This window comes from Somniosus microcephalus, chromosome 5 (genome assembly GCF_052327205.1).
Source record: "Somniosus microcephalus isolate GS21.2 chromosome 5, FLI_Smic_1.0, whole genome shotgun sequence".
Classification (NCBI taxonomy): domain Eukaryota; kingdom Metazoa; phylum Chordata; class Chondrichthyes; order Squaliformes; family Somniosidae; genus Somniosus; species Somniosus microcephalus.
Window position 1 is genome coordinate 122,016,702 of NC_140991.1, and position 17,914 is coordinate 122,034,615.

Genomic DNA, 17,914 nt, shown 5'->3' on the forward strand with positions numbered 1-17,914 from the left:
GAGAACCAGAGGACACAGATGTAAGGTGACTGGCAGAAGAACCAAAGGCAACATGAGGAAAAACTTTTTACGCAGCAAGTGGTTAGGATCTAGAATGCACTCCCTGAAAGGGTGGTGGAGGCAGACTGAATCATGGCTTTCAAAAGAGAATTGGATAAGTACCTGAAGGAAAAAAAATTGCAGGGCTACGGGGGAAGGGCAGGGGAGTGGGACTAGCTGAAGTGCTCTTCCAGAGAGCCAGCACAGGCTCGATGGGCCGAATAGCCTTCTTCTGTACTGTAACCATTCTATAATTCTATGAAGACAGGAAAATCCAACATTCAATCCGTGGTCTGCATTGAGTTAGTTAATCTCAGTTGGGATTAAGTAGTACTTCAAATGTCCACATCACTGGGATAAGGTGAAGGGGGAAAAAAATCAGTCAGGTTTCCTGCTTCTGATTTCTAGCTAATGGCCCCTGCAGGAAAGTGCATCTGCAGGATGCCAAGTGAGAACAGGGTCAAACTTTGCTCTGATGCCCCAAGGCTGACTACTGTACCAGTTAGCACTCACACACAGAAATTGACCATTACTGGGGCTGCTGTCAGCATTCATAGAACTCCCAACATGAGGAGATGAGAATAAGAAAGACAAAGAAAACAGATTCTTGGGAAAAAAATGCTAAAGAATAAATGATGATGCCATTTGAGTGATATGATAAACTATTGCCTATAGACCTTGAGTGTAAAATTGAAAACTCATACATACCTTGCGTGCTCACATCATGCAAGATGTTCAATGCACTGATAGTCAGATTAAAGCTAGTGTCTAAAAGCAAATATAAACTCTGATTGCTGGAATTGGGCAGGTCTTTCAGTGATTCCGATAATCTGAGAAAACAGAAATTTACATATACAGAACAATTCATTCATTTGTTGGCATTTATACAGAAAGAATCCTTCCTATTGAAATTAGCTAAACTGTATTTGCATTTCCTCCACAAAGGGTAGCACTGCAGTCGATACACAGCTAATTGGATATTAGTCCTGAGATCACTGGGGGACATTTTAACCCACCCAGCCCGGCAGGAACGGGGCAGTTAAAATCGCATCCGAAAACTTACCGTCTTGTTCTGCTCCATTCTGCCCACCGCTGCTTTAACTGGGCCCTTTTTCTGGGTGGTTGGGGCACCCGCCTGACTCAGGCCAGAGCGTCATTAATACATCATTCGGACCCTGATAACACTTTAATCGCTGACTGAGTGGTGCATCCACCGTGGCCACCTTGTCAGTCAAATCTGTCAACAGCAGAAGTGCTTCTCCTGGCCCCACAAAAATAATGTAATTTACAACAACTTGCGTTTATATAGCACCTTTAACATAGTAAAATGTCCCAAGGCGCTTCATAGGAGCGTTATCAAACAAAATTTGACCCATAAGGAGATATTGGCCCAGATTTTGCAGTCAGTGGGGAAGGACTGGCGCTCGCCGTTCACTATGCTGACAGCTGCCCACAAAGTTTTTGTGGGCTTTTGAGCGGAATCTTGCTCTAAACTGGCCAGCGCAACGCCCTCTACAGGGGATCTGTGGTGTCTGCGAGCAGGTCAAGAAACAGCAAGGCTCTTCAACCAATCAGATTGAAGAAACCTCACCAAGACAGGCAGAGTCTAAATCAGGAAGTATAAAGCAGGAAGTATAAATTAACTTGTCCCATTACCTTCTCTTTTTGCCTTGCACCATCAGCCAATCCCTCCTGCCTTCCAGCCTATCACAGTCCCTCCCTTCGTTCTTTCCTCCCCTCCTCCCTGTCCTTGTCCCTGCACTTGCTTAAAATTCTGTTACTTCTCTAACCTTTTCCAGTTCTGACGAAGGGTCCTCGACCCGAAATGTTAATTCTGTTTCTCTCTCCTCGATGCTGCCTGACCTGCTGAGTGTTTCCAGCATTTTCTGTTGTTATTTAAGTATAAATTAGATTTAAATCATATACAGAAAGCAAAATAAACACTAGGAAGATGGGATTAAGAGAGAGAGATAAAAGAAAATGTAATAATTAAAAAAAAAACTCCACCACTAATTAACTTCTGAAGGAATAAGACTCCACACTTGTAAAATTGCATTTTATGGATCAGAGAGGTTTTTGGCAGTATTTATCACTTATCACACCGTTAAAATTTTACTTACTCCTGAATCCACCAGCCCTAACTTTTTCTGGGGCGTTTAGTGGTTAACTAGTGTGTAAGTATCCTAACTTCACGCTGTTGCATGTATTTCAATGCTAAGTCTATCTAACGAGGTAACTTGGAACACAACTACCAGATTTCTGCGTTTAATTGCACATCTACGTACTCCAGAAGTTGCTGTCCGATTTACTCCGTAATAATGGCGAGCGTCAACAGCCTCACCATTATTATTAAAACGCAAAATCCGGGCCATTAGGACAGTTTACCAAAAGCTTGGTCAAAGAGGTAGGTTTTAAGGAGCATCTTAAAAGGACAGAGAGGTAGAGAGGTTTAGGGAGGGAATTCTTAGGGCCTAGGAAGCTGAAGGCATAGCCGCCAACGGTGGAGTAATTAAAATCGGGGATACACAAGAGGCCAGAATTGGAGGAACACCGAGATCTCAGAGTGTTGTAGGGATGAAGGAGGTTACAGAGATAGGAAGGGGCAAGAGCATGGAGGAATTTGAAAGCAAGGGTGAGAATTTTTAAATTGAGGTGTTGCCGGACCCAGAGCCTATGTAGGTCAGCGAGCACAAGGGTAATGGATGAACGGGACTAGGTGCAAGTTTGGATATGGGCAGCAGAGTTTTAATTTAAAACTACTTTTCAGCTGGACCGCCAACTGAAATTGGACGCAGGATGCACTGTGCAAACAGTGCATGTAGGCAGAAAGTTTTTAATGTATTATAAATAAACAGATATAGATAGATGTAATCTTAATGTTTTTGCCTATTTGAGCTGGCACTTCTTTTCATGGAGAAATAACTGATTTTGTTTGAGGATGAATTTACAGTCAACATTGCTTCAGAAGTCTTATCAGTTCAGCACTTACATCCTGAACACCATCAAGAGTAGGATAGAAAACAAGGTATAACTGAGGTAGAAACAAGACAACACCATCTTCAATTTTAAAAGCGGATAAATTGAGTGTTGCCAGCATTTTCTGTTGTTATTTAAGTATAAATTAGATTTAAATCATGGAAGGGAAAACTGAGGGAGGTAAGGAATTCCATAGTTATGGGAAAAATAAGTTTGAGTTGTGCAATTGAGTTTCAATTTTAACACAATGGGAATGCAGGGATGAGGAAGAGCAGGTAAGATTGTACTTGGAGCTTGCGAGGAACAAAATATATATTCTGGTTCTCCATATGTCATGTAAATCTATTGGTACATTTTAATTTTGTTCTCTTAAAGTAGGTTGCCAGAGTAAACAAAGTTAAGTATGTAACCTATACAAAGAACAAAATGTTAATGACATTGTGAAATATTTCCAATAAATAAATTATCCCTACGTTTAGACAATTTATATCTCATTAGTGCTCTTAAAGGTTTACCATTTTGCAGTAGAATAATCAATTTCAGGTTTAGATTTACAACAGCAACAGTTCACATAAACAGTTTATCCAGCTATAATCTCAGTCATGGCAGGACCAGATTACAGTGGTGTACAGTGTTACTTCTTTGGCATCATGCCATTCTCATTCCTTTGTGTGTTACTGGTTAGTATAAGGGTGTGTTTCCCTTTTGTGACTGTGCTTATATTTTGCTACCCTATCTTTTACTTGGGTTTTTCCATCCCTTGTTCCTATGCCAGTCACTGTAATTTAATTCTCTTTCTTTAATTCTGATTGTTCACCCCCCCATATTTGGTAACGGCATGGGTTTTGATTGATTTTCTTGTGTCTGCAGTGGTGGTGTTTTCTGTACAGAGTTGCTGCCATTTCACATAACCCTGCTGATTTGTGCGATTTGTGGATTCAGGTGCATTTTTGGCAACATCAGACCTCTGCCCACCAACACAAGTGGCAATGGCTTATCATTGCAGTGTGCATGTTATATTAATTGAGTGTGGTTGTTGGCACTTACTGCCCACTCCAGATTTCCCATTCACAAACACTAGTGAGGTAAAACTCCAGTTGTATAAACGGGCAGCTATCATGAACAGTTGTAGTCTTATTTTAAAACAAACTGAATCTAGCCTGTAATTCTCTCTTTCACTTATCTGCTAGTGATCTAACACATTTCATGTACTGATCAGCTGAATAGTTAGCAGTCAACTTAACTATTTTCTATATTCATTGTATCGGAGACCAGAAAAGGCCACCCCAGAAACCAATCCTTTTGTTGGTGATTTTTAAATGTTTATCAAGATGAGCAATATTCACACTGATGAATGTAACACATTTCCAGTACCAGCTTCAAGTACACTCAGGTCACAAATAGTACCCTTAGCTACACATCAAAGTCATCTGTACTCTGGCACAACAATGTTTCTTAGCCCTAACCTCACGAAAGCATTTTCCACTGCTCCAGCATTTTCCATTTCCCACACCAACAACACTTGTGGCCTGTTTGAATGAGATTGCCCATTTAGAGCACTTTGGTGCTGTGGGTCTATAGCCACTGATACCTGGGTTGCTACTGCCTAACACATTTCAAGTGGGATCCTTATAGCTGCTTGAGAAGGCTTTCATTTCATCAGTTGAATTCAAAATGAAGTCTTGGAGATGAAAGGACAGCTAGTATGTTCCAGTGGTAAGGCTTACTACATGCTTACTGGAAAATTCCCCATGAAGTTTTATTGTTGGGGTTATTGTAGTTTTTTGTTTTACCCCTTCTAGAAAACATTATGGTAGCTGAACTATAGGAAGGGCTGATTATTCATGCTGTGCCATGGTGAAAGCAAATGTATTATTTTGATGGCTCAAGGGCTCTTGCTTGACAGAGGATTGAGTCTGTGTTGTCTTTGGATAAATAGGAGCAGTGCGTGACTAAATCTGCAAGCATCTCATGGTGGGAGCGAAGAGATTTCCTTTTTGATATTTTTGATGAAACTCTAACCATGTTCATTATACTCATGTTTACAATTTAACTACAATAGTGGATGCTTTCCACTCCGGACACTCAATTCAACAAATAATACTCCATAGGACTTATTCTGCAATCTGGCACTCACCGAGAACATGGCCTAGAAATTCACGCCAAGGGTGACACAGGGAATAATCCGTGTACCTGATTGATGAGGCCTGAGACGCACCCGATATTATCATTAAGCCGGCAAGCTGTAAATTTGCTAGTGAAGTGGAATGGAGGATCGGACCATTGTGATGCAAGCAGCAGGGCTCAAGTAAGTGGTTAAAGGGTCAATTGAGATTGGGGATGACCGGGCAGAGAGATGACAAGGAAGGGAGGCGATCGGGTCGGGAGGTAGCGGCAGGTGATCGGGAGGTAGCGGTGGGTGATGGGGTCGGGAGGTAGCGGTGGCTGATGGGGTCGGGGGAGTAGTGGTGGGTGATGGGATCGGGAGGTAGCGGTGGCTGATGGGGTCGGGGGAGTAGTGGTGGGTGATGGGGTCGGGGGTAGTGGTGGGTGATGGGGTCGGGAGGTAGCGGGGGGTGATGGGGTCGGGAGGTAGTGGTGGGTGATGGGGTCGGGGGGGTAGCGGGGGTGATGGGGTCGGAGGGTAGCGGTGGGTGATTGAGTCGGGGGGTAGCGGTGGGTGACGGGGTTGGGGGTAGCGGGGGTGATGGGTCGGAGGGTAGCGGTGGGTGATTGAGTCGGGGGGGTAGCGGTGGGTGACGGGTCGGGAGGTAGCAGTGGGTGATCGGGTCGGGAGGTAGCACTCCTGCTCCTTCCAGCTCCACATTCAGGTAAGGATATTTTAAACATTCACCTTGTTGGTTGTGGCCTAACAGACGATTCCTTTAAGGACCACCTGATAGGCCGCATGTAGGCCTGGTTTAGCTGAGTGCAGCTAGTGATACCATGGGCACTGCACGCCAAGTTTTTGGCCTTTAGCAATATGGCGGGTGGCACACTGCTGGCTCGTAATGACCGCGTGTTTCCTGCCCACCATATTGGAGGCTCAGGTGGCCGTTTAGTGCCCGAAGTGTTCTAGGACCATATCTCAGGAAGTCATGGGCATGCAGCCTGTGATTATCCATTAAATTTAATAAAAGGAGAAACATGGACTGCACATCTACAATTTGCTGCAACGTGTTTCCTGTGAGCATCATTCCCCATTGGAAGAACCATATTACAGAATCAGTCCTGATAAACCAAAGCCAAAGGATAAGGATGCTTATACTTTTTGAACTCATTTTGCCAACAGCAATTTTAACAAATTGCACTAACAAGTTAGAACCCAAATTCAAAATATTGTAACACCACAGAAAATGAGTGGGATGCAAACATACCTCACAGACCTCATAACATTAGTATTAGCAAATGTTGAATAATTAAACCTGCTATTGCAACAATATTTAAAGACATCTGGAAGTCTGAGTACCAGGAGCATTATAGCTGAACAAAGGAAAGACCAGAGCGAGAAATCCTGAAAAGTCTTGTTTAAATGAGGTCATAACACCATAATGTCATTTTAGTGTCTGAACATCACAGCTGAAGCTCAGTACCCATATAAAACAGGTGTTGCACGCTCATCCAATTCTGCCATGTTGGTTTCTGTTTCTTAAAGGGGAATCTGCTTGCTAATTGTATCAAGTAACTGCACATTAACCCAGCAATTTCATGGTGTCCTTGGATATCTCTACTGCAGCAATTCACATCTTTGTAATGCTGCAATTCATCTGCCATCTGTAGGTGTTAATGAAGGGACAGTAATTGAGTTTTGTCCAAATAGGACATAGCCATCCTTCTGTAACTACTGGTTCTGCAGAGGGAAGGGCACCATCAGAGGAGGCATGTAGTTCTGGCCCAGTCTAGGTGTCCAATATCAAATGCAACCGGATACACTTTACACAATTTAACCCTGCAAAGGGCTATTGTAATGGAACAGGTGGAGAAGTACAGAACCTGTCTCAACTCATGGCAGAAAAGATCCCTGGCCATGAGACTTTTTGAACATACAAAATGCTGGTACTTTGTGTGGACTGTACACTTGGCATTTATTCCTTACCATGTTTCATGGGTCACAGGGCAAATGCAGTGATATGGCGGCAATACAGAGTGCAGTGCTGAATCATGGACATCCATGTATATTTGGAAAGATCATAACCATATTTATATGAATGTCATCTGTGGAATGAAACATATCAAGATAGAAAAATGTAGATTGTAATGTTCGATTGGTAGCTCCAAATTAACTTCAGAGTTAAGGCAGATCCCTCAAGAGATTAACTAAACTTGGGTGGTGTCCAGTACTGCGAAAATTATGTGAGGGGCGGGAAGGCAGTCCCGTTGTTGTGACAGCGGGAGCTGCTGTTTGGGCACTGCATCCACCTGTAGCATGCCCGATACAAGACTCCCAAAACAAGCGCTCTACTCGGAGCTCCGGCACGGCAAGAGAGCCCCAGGTGGGCAAAGCCTCCTTGAAAAAGTGTAACATCCCCATCGACACCTGGGAATCCCTGGCCCAAGACCGCACAAAGTGGAGGAGAAGCATCCGGGAAGGCACCGAACACCTCGAGTCTCTTCACCGGGAGCAAGTGGAAGCCAAGCGCAGGCAGCGCAAGTAGCGTACGTCAACCCAAGCACCCCACCCACCCGCCCCTTCAACCACCATCTGCCCCACCTGTGACAGAGACTGTAGGTCCCGCATTGAACTCATCAGTCACCTGAGAACTCATTTTTAATGTGGAAGCAAGTCATCCTCGGTTCCAAGGGACCGCCTAAGAAGAAGCACAATGAGCTTATCTTACACTATAATGGGCAGCATATGAAGCAAAGGGGTGCTTTATCTGGCAACAGCAGATTTTAAAGGGCTGCTTCTTGCCTTAAAGCTACTCTGATGCTATGAAGTAGAAATGGCTGTAGCAAGACAAGGAAAATGAACAACACACACTTCCAGGATGCAACTTTGGAGGTCCTGATGTAGGAGATGCTGAAGAGAGGGGTGGTCCTATTTGGAGTGGAGGACCATCCCTGTCTGAAGGGTAGCAAGCAAGCTCTCTGGACGGAGGTTGCAGAACGAGTAAATGTTATTTCATCTGTGACTAGATCCTGGGAACAACTGCGGAAGACATTTGCTGGTCTCTGTGTTCACAGTGCATCTTATCAGCAATTCACTGTTAGTTTGGTGAAGTGTCACAAAGTGAAAATGCACAGCACCCTGGCAGTGATACCTAAACATATAGAATGTAATTCTGACCCAATGTGACGTTAAAAGGACTTTAAGATTCAGCGTATTACAGACATGACATATCTGAGAGGGGACAGAGAGAAAAAGAGAATGGAAGTCAAACAGAAACATGTGGAGAAAGAAACAAACTACAGTGGGGAAAACCAGAGACAGTTACAGGAAGATATTCATGCAAACATGATTGTGACCTTTGGTGCAGTATCTGATAATCTTTCTGCACGCTGATTGCTCCTGCCCTCCCCTACCCAGCTCACCCTCCGTGCGGTGGTTTATACCTAACTTGCCTGTTATGCTGTTTCTATGGGCAAAATTTAAAAGTAAAATAAAGTGGTCAGGCGCAGAAGCTGAAAAAAGTACATTTGCATATGTAAAGCTTCTGATATTTTTGTTCTTGCATTTATATTAGTTCCTCTAAACTGTTTTTGTTTATCCTAAGTTCCAAGTTATAAATGCCGTTTCTCCTCCCTGCACTGTTGAAGTCAGGACTCACTGTGCAGTCTGCTACTTTAACTCATTCTTACCTTGTCTCTCTTCTACTCTTTTCAACTTTGTTGTGTCCTGCACTATGGGCCTTAACCCTTCACCTATGATTAGCAATTTTCAAAAAAAGTTTATACTTTGCTAGTCTGTACAAAAGCAGAATATTAGCTGTGATGTGTAAAATCCACTGCCACTGGAAGATGGGTGAAGTTAGAACAATGATCTGCTTTGAGCATGATTTACTCCCCATGCTTCCAAACAGTCCCAGGACTTACAAGAGATGCTGGACAGATTTAGCTGAGCAACAATAGTTTGTGATTTTTAATGAATCATATATTCACTGGGCCAGTTAGAAATATTAACTAATTAATATGACAGTTTATAATTTGCCAGCAAGCAGTGTTGTCCAATTTGTCAGTATAGCTCCTTGCTTGCAGCAGAGTTTAAATATTATTTCCAACAAGCGCTGGTATCAAGTGAACCAAAATGCATAAAAGACATTAACTCTCTTTATCTTGCTCAAAATAACCATCAACCTTATGTGAACTGTTGAGGTTAACAGGATATGGGCCCTCCTCCTTCATGTGCACATGATCACACAGTGTTGTTTTGTTTCTTAACACTCTCCCTAGAATACTGAAGTATCGCTTTTCCTTGTTGAAATCCAAGTTAAAAGTGATGATGTGTGAACGAGTTCCAAAGGGAATGACTAACTGTAATTCCTCAAAAACTTCCATTATAAGTTGACAAAGATAGACAATAAAACCTCTATTGCACATCTCCTCATGTTACTTACAGGAGACTTTCTAATCTTGTGCTTGGCTTCTCATATGATAGAGCATGCAGCCTTGTTCCTGTGGTAAAGACATTCTGTTTCCTGAAACATCCCAGGGTTTGGCCTGGTTGAATGTCAGGCTCAAAATCTGGCCCAAACATTTAACTTGACACAATTCAATAGAGTTGTGATGATAAATATTATGAAAAAAACAAATCAATACTCTTAATATAAGTGACTTACATAGGAGACAAGGGACATAATAGAAGTGTCATGCAAAGTTAACAAAGGATGTTTGTAATTGTCTTTATCTATTTTTAGATCCAACTTGAATGTATAATCAATATAAAAGGAGTTTTGAGGGGAGTACTATTCCCACCAAAGAGCCTGAAACAAGTTGTGGAAGTTTCAATTCCTATCACACAATCTGGATGTTGCACAATCTACTTCAGTTTCCACTAAAATGTAGCAGTCACTAAAATGTGGCAATACATTCCGGCTTTTGGTATTGTTTAAAATATTTATATCTAATGGGTTCTCTCATTCCCCACTGTTTTAGGTTCTTTTGATACTGTCCTTGTAATAGGTCAATTGTTTATAAAGCAGCATTGCTCCTTAAAGGGACTCCCATATGCTATCTTTTGCCATTAGAAAGCATGGGGAATGAATTGCGACTGAGTAAAAGGCTCCTTTGCATGTAGACTCCATTAGCACAGTGTCCATTAGTCAGGTTAGGATATGCAAGGAAAAGCTACAATAGCTTATGCGAGCCAAAACATATGCTGCCGTGAGGTTCACTGTAAACGTGAGACCGTAGGAGCAGCTGTGTAGGTTCTCTCGTGCAGTTGGTTCTCATTTGTGAACCACAATGTTGTGTATGTACCTTTAAGAGAATAACTGGTCTCAGACTGCAGTACCGGCAGTGACCACCCCTGTATAAAAGGCGCTAGTAAGCCTCTGTAGTTTCAGTTTCCCGATTGACTTCATTCAGTAAAGACTTGTTTTGTTCAACTCCTGCTGTCCGTGTCTCAATAATACTGGTGACGAGCAGATACGAACTTACCTACAGTCTGCACCACCTCCTGGGATCCATTCCTGAAGCGAAGTGAGCAGAGGTCGAGGCCAGAAGGAAGAAAGAAGCAGTAGAAACGGGCGTCGACCGTGGGCATCCGCCCCTGAGTCAGCAGAGTTGAAGATTGCTGGAGAAGCTGTCAAAAGCGGGGCCTGGTTCCTGTCGACGGTGCCTCAGCTAATCGGGCTAGTGGTAGGTAGTACACTGATCCTTCCTGGGCTGCGGCGGTCGCGAACTCGAGCGGGTGGCTTGCAACTGGGCCGAGCAGCGTTGTCGGGAAGAGGAGAGAGGGAGGGTGGAGCACACAGGTCGCGGCCGGTGCTACGAAGCCGGGCTGTGTACAGACCTGAGAAGAGGGAGGCAAGAGTCCCACAGGGTTGTTCCACGACGGGAAAATAATAAAAAAAGAAATATTAAACGCGCAGGAAACCACGAGGAGCTGCAGGTTACAACGGAAACCGTGGAAAGCAGCGCTAGCAACAGCGGGGAAGAAGGCAAAGCACGGGAGGTGCCATCTTAATCAGCGGGGAAGAAGGCAAAGCGCGGGAGGCGCCATTTTGTTAAATCGGGGAAGAAGGCAAAGCGCGGGAGGCGCCATTTTAGATTTTCAAAATGCCGAAGACTGGCTGTATCACTGCCTTTGATAATACAATAGAGGACTGGACCACGTATGTGGAAAGAGTCGAGGTATATTGCGAGGCAAACGAAATAGCCGATGAGAAAAAGGCATCGGTATTGCTAAACTTAATGGGCGCTAGAACGTACGGCCTATTGCGGGACCTGATTACTCCAGCCAAACCGAAGGCGAAGAGTTTTAACAAAATTGTTGCTGTCCTACAGGAACACCTAAACCCTGCACCGCTGCTGATAGCAGAAAGATATAAATTCCACAGGAGAACTCAGCATAAAGATGAGAGCAATGCTGAGTACCTTACGGAACTACGCAAGCTATCAAAGCACTGCCAGTTCGGAGCAGGACTGGCAGATACCCTATGGGACAAATTTGTCTGTGGACTCCTGAGTGAAGGAACACAGAAGAAGTTACTCTCAGAGAAAGAGCTGACGCTAGATAAGGCTTTCAGCATGGCAGTAGCGTACGAAGCAGCAGCCAGGGGAGCTGCGGAAATACAACAAAAGCCACAGGAATACGGCACCCACGCAATGACACGGGGATTTGCAAAATGTTATCGCTGCGGCAGAACTAACCATGACCAGAAGGACTGCTGGTCCAAGGACAAAATATGCAGGCAATGCGGAAAGATGGGACACATTGCACGAGTTTGCAGGTCTGAGAAGAAGACCAGCGACAACAAAAAGGCTACTAAGGAACCGTACAAGAAAGTACAAAAGATGATGGACAGTAGTTCCAAAGACCAGATGAGCGATAGTGAATCCGGGAACAAGAGACTAAGCTGTCTCAAACTTCACAATGTAATCGCAAAAGAGGATCACCGAACCATTTGGGTCACCCTCACGATAGCAGGGTCCCAAGTTAAAATGGAATTGGATACAGGATCAGCGCTAACCATCATGAATCGACGAGACTACGAGCGGCTATTCTCACACATACCCTTGAGAGAGACATCCATCGTCTTGACGACGTATACGGGGCAAAAAGTATACCCCAGAGGAAAAATAAGGGTGCCTGTCGAATACAACAGCAAGAAAATATGGAAATTGTATCTCTACACACTGCCAAATGGTGGACCACCGTTATTGGGATGGGAATGGATCAGGAAGATAAACTTAGTTTGGCACTCCATTCATGCAATGACGGTGGATGGTAAAAAAGATGAAGACGTCACTCCTGGATGACTGTCAACAATCTTAGCTAACGCCAAAGAGGTATTTCAACAAGAACTGGGCACGCTTAAAGGCGTAACCGCCTCAATAAAAATAGAAGAGAATGCAATTCCCAAGTTTTTCAAAGCAAGACCGGTACCATATGCAATTCGCCCAGCCGTCGAGGCAGAGCTGGAGAATCTGGAGAAGGCAGGCGTGTTGTCTAAGGTCGACTGGAGCGAGTGGGCGACACCCATCGTTCCGGTCATGAAGAAAACGTTATGCAATAAGTCTGAGGAGCCAAGGAAGGTTCGCATCTGTGGGGATTTCAAGGTGACGGTGAACCCAGTCCTTCACACAGTACAATATCCTCTTCCAATGATAGAAGACATCTTCGCCTCACTGTCTGGAGGGAAGCGTTTTACAAAAATTGACCTAGCACAAGCATATTTGCAGATGGAGGTTGAAGAGTCCTCTAGGAAGTATCTCACGATAAACACTCACAAAGGTCTTTACCAGTATCATCGATTGGTATTCGGAGTAGCATCAGCTCCGGCGATATGGAAAAGAGCGATGGAACAAGTCCTGCAAGGGACTCCGGGGACTCAGTGTTACTTGGACGACATCCTTGTGACAGGCGAAGATGACAGTGAACACCTTAACAACCTAGAACAGGTGCTCACTAGACTACGGGAACATGGGCTACGAGCCAACCGCCCCAAGTGCGAGTTTTTTAAGAAACAGATATCGTATTGTGGCCACGTGATTGATGAAGAGGGGTTACATAAGTCCCCTGACAAAATTGAAGCGGTTGTTAAGGCCCCAGCGCCTGAAAATGTGTCGCAACTGAGGTCATTCCTCGGATTGGTGAATTACTACCATAAGTTTTTGCCGAATTTGTCGACAATTCTGCACCCACTGAACGCCCTGCTGCGAACGGGAGTAGCATGGAAATGGAGCAATGACTGTAAGCGGGCCTTTCAGAAGAGTAAGGACTTAATCACTTCAAGAGAAGTATTGGCTCACTACAACCCAGCACTGCCGATCAGACTGGCGTGTGATACGTCTCCCTACGGCATTGGGGCGGTACTGTCACATAAATTCCTTGATGGTTTAGAGAGGCCGATAGCTTTTGCGTCACGCTCGTTAACTTCTGCCGAGCGTAACTACGCCCAGATTGACAGAGAGGCCCTCAGCCTAGTGTGGGGGGTGAAGAAGTTCAATCACTACCTGCACGGTCAAAAATTTACTCTACTAACCGATCATCAACCTCTTGTCTCCATTTTCAACCCTCAGAAGGGCGTACCGATAATGACAGCACAACGGCTGCAGAGGTGGTCCCTTTTCCTAGGGGCACACCAATATGACATCGAGTACAAAGGAACTAAACAGCATGGGAATGCTGATGGATTGTCGCGCCCACCGTTGCCGACGGTGGAAGAAGAGCTTGCAGTGGATCCTGTGGAGTTATTCCACTCGACTATTGTCGAATGTCTCCCTGTGATGAATGCAAACATAGAAAAGGAAACACAGAATGACCCGACACTATCACGGGTCTATGATTTAACGGTGAAGGGATGGCCAGCACATGGCGAACCACTGCTGCCAGCATTCTCGCCGAGAAGTGAACAGCTGTCAGTGTGCCGAGAAACCTTGATGTGTGGATCCAGAGTAGTAATTCCACCTAAGTTGACGGATAGAGTGCTCAATGAGCTTCATGAGGGTCATCTGGGTGGGGTAAAAATGAAGAACTTAGCCAGAGCGTTTGTGTGGTGGCCGGGAATCGATAGAGAAATCGAAGAGATGACCAAGAGCTGTGCAGGATGCCAGAAGGTCCAAAACGCCCCACCACAAGCTCCTCTACATCCATGGGAGTGGCCCTCATCTCCATGGCAAAGGGTGCACATTGATTTTGCTGGTCCCTTCATGGACTCGATGTTGTTAATTGCAGAGGATGCACATTCAAAGTGGCCAGAGGTAATAAAAATGTCCTCAACCACCACGGAAAAAACTATCACAGTTTTACGAACCATATTCGCCAGGAATGGGCTGCCTGAACAGATTTGCTCCGACAATGGACCACAGTTTGTGTCTGAAGAGTTCCGGAGGTTCTTAAAGAACAATGGTGTTAAGCATTACACATCTGCCCCATATCATCCAGCCACTAATGGATTGGCCGAGAGGTTTGTTCAAACATTCAAGAAGGCTATCAAGGCAATGTGTAATGAAGATTTACCCCTACAACACAAGGTGGACAACTTCTTGTTTGCCTACCGGAATGCGACACATGCGGTTACCAACCAAACTCCAGCCATGATGTTCTTCAATTGAAGACTACGATGCCGCTTGGATTTGGTTAAGCCAAACGTCCGAAGAGATATGGAGAACAGGCAGTTTCAGAATATGAATGAAAGGCCGACCAGGAGTTTTAAGATAGGTCAACCAGTTTTGGCCCGGGACTACTGCACTGAGAAATGGCAGCCAGGAACGATTTGTACACAGCAAGGACCTCTCATGTATACTGTGGATGTTGGAGAGAGCATTGTAAGACGCCATGCTGACCAGATTCTAGAGTCACTGGAAAACGTCAACTCCACACCACGATCTGATACACCTGACAATGAAATCGACGTACCAATTGCAGCTACCGCAGAATCGGTGATATTGGAAGCAGATGAACCAAACAACGACATTGATCCCGACTCAACCTTGCCAGAAGAACCTGATACCCCAAAGAGGCGTTATCCAGACAGAATCAGGAAGCCTCCTCAAAGACTGAACTTATAATTGCTTAACTTCAACTAATGTACCTAGCAACTGTAATTGTGATTGTAATTAGTTATCATTTAGTTGTTAAATGAATGTTATGTACTGTTTATCTAAAAGGGGAGGAATTGTTGTGTATGTACCTTTAAGAGAATAACTGGTCTCAGACTGCAGTACCGGCAGTGACCACCCCTTTATAAAAGGCGCTAGTAAGCCTCTGTAGTTTCAGTTTCCCGATTGACTTCATTCAGTAAAGACTTGTTTTGTTCAACTCCTGCTGTCCGTGTCTCAATCATACACGGACATAATACACAACTTCAGGACTTTGATTAAAAAAAAATGAATCCTTGTATCAACAAACCACTGAACATGGAAAACTGGGCGACTGTTTCTCAAAACTCATTTTTTGATCCAAGCCTTAATGAAAAGTCACAACAGAGAAAATCAGGAGTTAACATGCCTCATTAGAAGCTGCCAGTGCTCCAGTTAAGGTTGGGCATAAAGAGTAAAGAAACTTACTATGCACATAACACTATTGAGAGAGGTAGGATATAGGTAGAATTTTCAACCAATTAATTCTATCAGATTAAAACAATCCAAAATTTAAAGTAGAAAATTAAAAATCTGTAATCAGTCACATGATAATATCAAGAGTAATAGGAATGACTCACCTAGATTTCCATGCTTTTCAGTAAGAGGTATGTTAATAATTAGATGTACTAGCTGATCTTTGTGACGATGCTCATGGGCAAATATAAAATCACACTCCCTTCCGTTAAATATTTGTTTTTCCCCCACTGTAGTTTTTTTCTTTCTCTCTGTATTCTGTCTGATGTCCATTCTCTTTCTCTCTCTATTCTGTCTGATGTCCATTCTCTTTCTCTCTCTATTCTGTCTGATGTCCATTCTCTTTCTCTCTCTATTCTGTCTGATGTCCATTCTCTTTCTCTCTCTATTCTGTCTGATGTCCATTCTCTTTCTCCCTGTATTCTGTCTGATGTCCATTCTCTTTCTCTCTCTATTCTGTCTGATGTCCATTCTCTTTCTCTCTCTATTCTGTCTGATGTCCATTCTCTTTCTCCCTGTATTCTGTCTGATGTCCATTCTCTTTCTCCCTGTATTCTGTCTGATGTCCATTCTCTTTCTCCCTGTATTCTGTCTGATGTCCATTCTCTTTCTCTCTCTATTCTGTCTGATGTCCATTCTCTTTCTCTCTCTATTCTGTCTGATGTCCATTCTCTTTCTCCCTGTATTCTGTCTGACGTCCATTCTCTTTCTCTCTCTATTCTGTCTGATGTCCATTCTCTTTCTCTCTCTATTCTGTCTGATGTCCATTCTCTTTCTCTCTCTATTCTGTCTGATGTCCATTCTCTTTCTCTCTCTATTCTGTCTGACGTCCATTCTCTTTCTCTCTCTCCGATGTGCCAGCCTAGAAATTGGATCACACCCGAACTGATGCGCATTCCCATTTCCATGTGCGTTGCACATGCCTACAGAGGCCGATGGCAGGACCACGGAAAACTGGTCCGTCGGCCTTATCTGTTTAGTACTGCGAGCTGCAAGCACCAGCCACGGCCCAAGAGACAACTCACCAGTCTCGGGAGGCACTTTGTTCACATTTGAGTCTAATTATTTTGTGTTTCATAACATTTATTTCAGTAGCACATTTCATAGTTAGTGAAAATGAGAACACGATTAAACGTTAGGTATCTGAGAGCCAATGCATCAGTTACCGATGTCCTTTAGCACTGCAGTGCTTAGCTGTGTGTGGAGCTGCATGAGTCTGGGGTGGGGCGGGGGATCTGTTGAGCTGAGCTGCATGAAGGAAATATGAGGAGAAGCTGGGATGGGCTGGCTGGGTTGGGACTCTGGCAGCGATAGTACTACGGATACAGTAGCATAGTGGTTATGTTACTGGACTAATAATCCAGAGACATGAATTCAAATCCCACCACAGCAGCTGGGAAATCTAAATTCAGTTAATTTAATATATCTGGATTAAAAAGCTAGTATCAGTAATGGTGATCATGAAACTACCGGATTGTTGTAAAAACCCTTCATTAATGCCTTTTAGGGAAGGAAATCTGCCATCCTTATCTGGTCTGGCCTATATGTGACTCCAGACCCACAGCAATGTGGTTGAATCTTAACTGCCCTCTGAAATGGCCTAGCAAGCCACTCAGTTGTACCAAACGGCTACAAAGAAGTATACTAAGAATAAAACTGGACGGACCACCCGGCATCAACCTAGACACCGGACATGACAAAGTCAACCCTGCAAAGACCTCCTCAGTAACATCTGGGGGCTTCTGCCAAAATTGGGAGAACTGTCCCACAGACTTGTCAAGCAACAGCCTGACATAATCATACTCACAGAATCATACCAATCAGCCAATGTCCCAGACTCCTCCATCACCATATGTCCTGTCCCACTGGCAGGATAGACCCACCAGAGGTAGTGGTATACAGTCAGGAGGGAGTGGCCCTGGGAGTCCTCAACATTGACTCCAGATCCCATGAAGTCTCTTGGCAGCAGGTCAAACATGGGCAAGGAAACCTCCTGCTGATTACCACCTACCACCCTCCCTCAGTACTACTCCATATTGAACACCACTTGGAAGATTCACTGAGGGTAACAAGGATACAGAATGCACTCTGGGTGGGGGACTTCAATGTCCATCACCAAGAGTGGCTCGATAGCACCACTACTGACCGAGCTGGCCGAGTCCTGAAGAACATAGCTGCA

At 44.2% G+C, this 17,914-nt stretch overlaps 1 protein-coding gene across 1 annotated transcript in view; it reads right to left on the reverse strand.

Annotated features, from left to right (window-relative positions):
• The window catches only part of LOC147117286 (ATP-binding cassette sub-family A member 13-like), a 108,125-nt gene that overhangs the window by 54,815 nt on the left and 35,396 nt on the right, over nt 1-17,914 (reverse strand). Inside the window, exon 7 of the mRNA XM_085988135.1 lies at nt 748-869. Coding sequence (XP_085844261.1) covers nt 748-869 — 122 coding nt within the window. The remainder of the gene's footprint in view (nt 1-747; nt 870-17,914) is intronic.